The 6359-nt window shown below is 38.8% G+C and overlaps 1 protein-coding gene across 1 annotated transcript; it reads right to left on the reverse strand.

Moving 5' to 3' along the window:
• Positions 1-543: 543 nt before the first annotated feature.
• On the reverse strand, positions 544-2351 carry exoc1l (exocyst complex component 1 like). Its single transcript, XM_076729582.1, has 3 exons — positions 2000-2351; positions 1489-1667; positions 544-1073 (listed from the first exon to the last, which is right to left on the reverse strand). The coding sequence occupies exons 1-3, from the start codon at positions 2118-2120 to the stop codon at positions 804-806; spliced, it is 570 nt and encodes a 189-aa protein (XP_076585697.1). The 5' UTR covers positions 2121-2351; the 3' UTR covers positions 544-803.
• Between the last annotated feature and the right edge of the window lie 4008 nt (positions 2352-6359).

Here is a 6359-nt window from a genome sequence, read left to right on the forward strand (position 1 = left end):
TTTGCACATTGTTGTGTATTTGAATATTTGCTTATTTCATATTATATTTATTCTGCTAACTGATCATTCATTATCATTTGTTATTGCTATTATTTTGTGTCAATTTTCAGTATGAAGGCCTGGATGCATAACTACTATTTCAGTACTTTCTCAACAAAGCAAAGATTACAAATCTTGTACAGTAATATTGAATCCTTAATTTACTTTTCTTTTCTTAAAGCTAATCAATATATGGAGTCCAATATATTTTGGAATCAGCCTATAAAATATACACCAAATATATTTATAGTGTTATAAAGTGACTGAAGACATAAACTACTACTGTGGTAGCTGGGGGATAGCTGGGGGTACCGCAGGCAAGCCCCTATAGAAATAATCCAAAATATGTTGCAAAGTGAATTACTAAATTAATACCACATTGTGATTATTCTACTTTTAAGAAGACTAAAGGCAGAGAAAGGTGATACATTTGTAGTTGTTTTATTAGTTCTCCATTTGAAATTTACTTTCATTACAGATTTCCATAAATGTGTCCGTTCATTATTTTTACAATAGCACACAGAATAGAATACTTTGAGTTATAAATAATTAAAACATCACAAAAGTTGATTATACATTTAACAAATACCAAGCTGTTTGAAACTTGTACTTGCCATGAAGATCAGCAGAGTATTAATGGAAAAGACATTTTCATTGTGAATATCTTCCCATCAAAGCCCTATTAGTTTAAAGGAAGCCACAACACACACACACACACACACACACACACACACACACACACACACAATAATTGTGTCATACCATTATGCATCCAGGGGCACGGGACACATGGACAGACATACCAGATTGAATGCATAGAAGCATATCTGTGTTAGAACGACACAGTCTCCTCTATTAGAGTAGAAGGAGGTGGGCTTGATGTAGCTCCAGTCAAAGTTCCGCAGGTTCAGTGACCTCTGACAGTGCTGGTCACTGAGAGCAACCAGGGCACGCACAAAACAGTATTTGGCTGAACAGCTGACGGCCGTCACTGTGCGCACCTTGTCAAAGTGCAGCAGGAAACAGGGGTCGTCCTGCAGAAAGAGGACACGTAGACACAGAATGAGATGGCAAATAAATAAATGAATCTTTCATGTAAGCTTTTTTTTTTTTTTTTTTTAATCAGAGCTGACATGGTGATTCAACACAATGGCCTCTCAACAAATTCAAATTAATTCTATATCTGAGAGGAAGCTATCAAAGAGATACCACATATGTGAAAGCAATAAGTGTGAAATAAATGTGAAAAATTAATATGTGACTCACAATGGGAAATTATAGTTTGAGATCATTTACAATGGTTCAAAGCTCTCATAATTATAAACAATAAAAGTGTTGCTAGGAGTCCATGTTAGTGATTAGAAAGGAGAGAATTGAAATAATTCTAGTCTGTGTACCAATCATCCCAATAATGAACAATGGAAACTGCAATTTAATTTGCTTAATTACCACATCAGGGTCCCGTCCGTCAACAAGAGTCAGGTCTTGGAGGGAGCAGACTTCCGTCCTCATGTAGCAGTCCTGTATGCTGGAGCGTTTGGTGTGGGACCTCTTTGATCCAGACTTTTTGGCAGTCTGAGCTATCTGACATCGTACGATACTTAACTGCACCACTTTGTTTTTGCCCACTGCAGAAAAAGAGAAAATAACGAACATTTTTTGCAGAATACAGGAGCACTGCAGGAGTCAGCATTTCATATGTAGAAAAAGTAAAACCTTGACTCATTTCAAGCCCCATAGACTTTACATGGCCTACAATAGTACAGGAACATGCTCAACGCATTTCCTTATTCTCTACAACCAAAATAATATTCTGTATGATCTGTAAAGGAACGTTCCAAAAATAAAACTGTTACAATAATTAAAATTTAAAAATATGGAAATTATCTTGAATAACTGAGCATATTTAACCCCTAAAGTCTGCTTTAAAATGTATCAAATGAACAAGAAAGCTGTTTACCTGAGACACAGAGAAAATGTCTTCCTTGCGGCGCCTCTTCAATTTCAATAAACTCCACCAGTGTCTGTTTTCCAGGTCGGAATAAAACTCTCTGCATCTCCTCCCTCAGAAGCGACGACATCACTGGAGAGAGGAAGAGGCGAAGAATCAAGATCAGTTGTTGAGGAAAAAGCTTTGAAAAATCGGGGACAGTAAGGCAGAAAGACAGCGAGAGAGTGGTGAACAAGAGACGAGAAGATCCAAGAGAGACAGGGTGAGACAAAAAAAAATGAGGATCATGACACTGAGACCTGGCAGTGGTGGGTAGGGTGGTGGTGGTGATGTTTCCTCTGGTCAGACCGCATCAAATATGTGGTTGTGTATGAGATGAGCCCTTGCTCTACCACACACACACACACACACACACACACACACACACACACACCGCTCTGAAGCGGTTAGGTTTGATGATCAATGTTAATCTTTCATTTAAGTACTGCCTTCGTACAGCGTGATCAGGAGGGATTTAGTAGAAAGGGAGCAATTAAAGGCCAATCTGTTCATCATTTTACCCTCATATTGCTTCAATTAAGATCCATTAAGAAGCTGACGCTCAGGGTTCCTGCAAATATGGATTTCACTCTTGGATTTGTATTTACTTCAGTGGAGTGTGTGTGACTCAAAGCATAGACACATACTGGCATTTACAGTAGTTGTACTGCATGTGTCCCCTCACACAGACAGACTCCGTCTTTCTTTCTGGGGTCTTTCTGCCTCCACTCACTCACATATAGATGTTGATATATCATGTGGCAGAGTACCCAATGTTTGTCTGTGATTAAACGGTTGTTGTGTGGGAAAAGGATGTCCCACAGCACTCTGCATGGTTTCCATTACCCTGTAATAATTCAATCTCTGAGGACGGGTACAAGCGGGGTGGAGCACTTAAACGGGGGGGATTTTACAAGCACATAAAGGATGCTACACTTATTTAGTGACTTTTGAGCCAGTTCCAGTTTCTAAGAGGAGGGTCAAAACAGCGTGGGAGGACTTTTCCATAAGCAAACTGGCCCAGAATGAACCAGACCAAAGCTCTGATTTGATTTGTTGGTCGGAAAGAGCGTGGCTCCATTGGATTTGTCACATTTGTGAAAACAAAGATGGGTCATTCCCCAGCTAAGTGCTTTATTGTTGTTGTTGATGGTTTTGCGGGTGTTCACTTGAAAGGCTTTTTGCCTCTGAGATGGAAAGACGAGCGGATGGGCAGGAAGTAGGGAGGAAAGGAAACATACAAGTGTTGAATCTCATGAATAACGCATGAGGTTTGTTGTACTTACTTATCATAAACTTTAACCCCAGTATCTCTGCCATGAGCATTCAAAGGAGTCTTCTTAGCATGATAATTGGAGAAAACCCAACATTGGCACATGAGAGTAGTTTTTGTAATGCATGGTGGAATGTACAAAAAGGCTGCAATGATTTGTCATTTCTATTCAATTGAAATGCTCCTTCAATGTGTCTTTATGTGTATTAAGAAGATATGCTCGTGATGATTTATGTGAGCATTCGCAATTATCCCTGACTTTGCAGTTTGTGGAAACATGCAGGCGAGCAGCTCCGAAAAGCAACAGGATATACACCATTAACAACTATAATGCTGTTATAAGACCATAAGGGAGGAGTTTGGAAAGAGAGGGATGCACGATTAAAGAGGATTAAGAGGAGGTGTGTAGAGTTCAGGAGTAAAGTCAGAGAACCTGGCAGCGAGGATGAGGTGTAATACTGGATGGATGGATGAAGACAGGGAATGAAGAAAAGAAGAAGGTGCTGCTGAAAAAGAAAGGAAAGAAGAAAACGGCATCAAGAAGTATTTAAAAAGAGAGGAGGAATGACGAATGCAAAATTTAACAATGGAAAAAAAGCAGAGGAAGCAAAAAGGAAGAAGAAAGCAAAAGACAGCAGATCTGCAGAGAACAGACAAGGTGAATGTGAAAAAGGAGATTAACTAAGGAATGAGTAACACAGATTATGCAGGATGGCTGCTGAGCGAAGGAAAGGAGAGAACATAATAGATAGGAAACCGGGGAAGAATCCTAAAGGAGCAGATAACGGCTAATCCGAACAAAGCAGGAGAGAGCTGAAAATGATGACAGAGGAAAAGAGGAGAAGCGAGGGGGCAAATGGAGTTCACAGAGAGGAAGGAGACTGAAGAAAGAAAAGAAAGGAGAAACTGTGAGACGGTTCAGAGGTATAATGAGTCCACACAGGATGAAATAATGAATGAGGCCGGCACTCTTGTATATTAGCAAACTGGAATGGAGCTAATGAAAATGCTTTTTGTTTAATTCACAAGCCTGAGGCTGGAATTACAAGTGCACCCGCGTGAAAGAGGGAACGCTGTTTTCATTAAACATAAAGATTCTGGATTGTAGGAGTAAATATTGTCGTGTTTTAAGTTCTTGATTTAAGTTTGCATTTAAGTTAAGTTTGATTTCTGGTCACTCAGTCTTTATGGCTGTTTTGCGTTTGAAAAGCTGTATTTTTAAACAGTTTATGTAAAGGTCTTTGCTGTAAATCACACTGATTTATGAACATAACTAATCTATCACATAACAGTGAATTGCTTGCTCGCATTGTGACACCATTGTTATTCTTGGAAATGTATTTTTGATGGCATCATGACTTACTGTGCTGTAGCTCTGTCAGACAGGAGCGGCTATGACAACAGAGGATGGAGGTGAAGACAGTCACGTTTCAAGCATTCAGCTCATGGTGCGGTGACCTGTGCCCCAGTGTTTCTTTGTTCGAACAGGGCAGGTAGTTTAGCAATGACTCATGGTTAAGCAAAATTCCAGCAGCTGCCTTTCAGGATATGGTGCAAAATTAGTTGATTTGGTCTCACGCAGGCAACCAGGCTGATAAGAAATGACTAATTGTCATGTTTCAACATACCAGAACATTTAGTCTTGTCTTGGAGCAACATGCCAAGAATAAAATACGAGCTTTGACTTACACACACACACACATTTTGCTGGACAAAATAATAATGACTATAGACCGTGACTCATTCTGTCACATTGAGTGATATAAATATAACTCTATGCGTTACATTAACGCTCAACTGGGACTTCTTTCTGAAAAACAGTACTGTGTTTCTAACAATAACAGACTTGTGTATATATATTTAAATTGTTATTTTTTATGCTCTTATTTTAGTAGATGTGTCATATTTTAGTAGATGTGTCATGCACCAATTTCACCAGAAAAAATTCCTCGTATGTGTAAAAGCATTCTTGGCAATAAAGCTTTTTCTGATTCTGATTCTGATTCTGATAAACTTTTTCCAAGAGTAACCCACCTTTGTTAGAGCTGGTAATGGTTCAAGTGCTACACTGCTATAGGAGTATGACACAGCCAAAGCCTTTCCACTAATGTAGCAGCACTGTCACAGAAACATAGACGTCTCCATGTCTATAAAACACGTTGTTGGGCAACAATTGTATTCATATATTCAAATTTTAACCTCGACAACTTTAATATAGGTATGAATTGCTTGTACGTAAAGATTGAACTTTAGGTTTTTGTATTAATATTAGTATAATCCTGACTGTAGAGTTTAAATTCAGCAACACTGACGCTGTACCTTTATTTTCTCTTTACACTTAATGTATTCCTGATGTTTTCTTGCCCATAAAGACAATGAACATTTCAGTATAAATAACTACTCCTGCAGCCCAAACATTACCAGACTCCTCTGTCATCTCTTCCCTTTAATGTTACCTTGTTTATGATTATTGTATTCACCTGGAAAAGGGCTGTAAACTTAAGCAATGACACACTTCCTTTTTTATATCGGTTTTTCTTATGTTACTAAAAGAATGTCAATAAAAATGGTCGTTTGGAGAGAGTGTGAAATTAACATCTAAACCTAGATCATGCCTCATAAAAAAAAAAAATGTCAGTGTAATGTCAAAATGCACCATAATGTGAGTTTAGGGGAACCTCGACCCTGAACAGGTAAAACGTCACGGTCTATAGAGCTTCTGATTGGATGTCGATAAAAGGGGAAACCCCTTGCCATCAGCCTGGGCCATCCCTATCCTGCTCTGCACCGTCCTGGCCACCGTCCAATGTCACATTCACGGTCCATTCACCGCAACCTAAACTGTGCTTTCCTCAAGATAACACGGCGCTGTTAATAATTCATACTTCTATGAGAGCAAAACATTTAAATAGGGTGGTGTTTAAAATGTCTTCTCTCAAGACTTTAATAAAATACTTATTAACTCGATTTCTACTTTCCGGCAGAGTATCCATCCTTAAAACGCATTAACGTGCGAGTCACTACGCGGATTCGCCACCTTTCACTTTTTTTTTATTT

The sequence above is a fragment of the Chaetodon auriga genome, chromosome 4, assembly GCF_051107435.1.
Source record: "Chaetodon auriga isolate fChaAug3 chromosome 4, fChaAug3.hap1, whole genome shotgun sequence".
NCBI lineage: Eukaryota > Metazoa > Chordata > Actinopteri > Chaetodontiformes > Chaetodontidae > Chaetodon > Chaetodon auriga.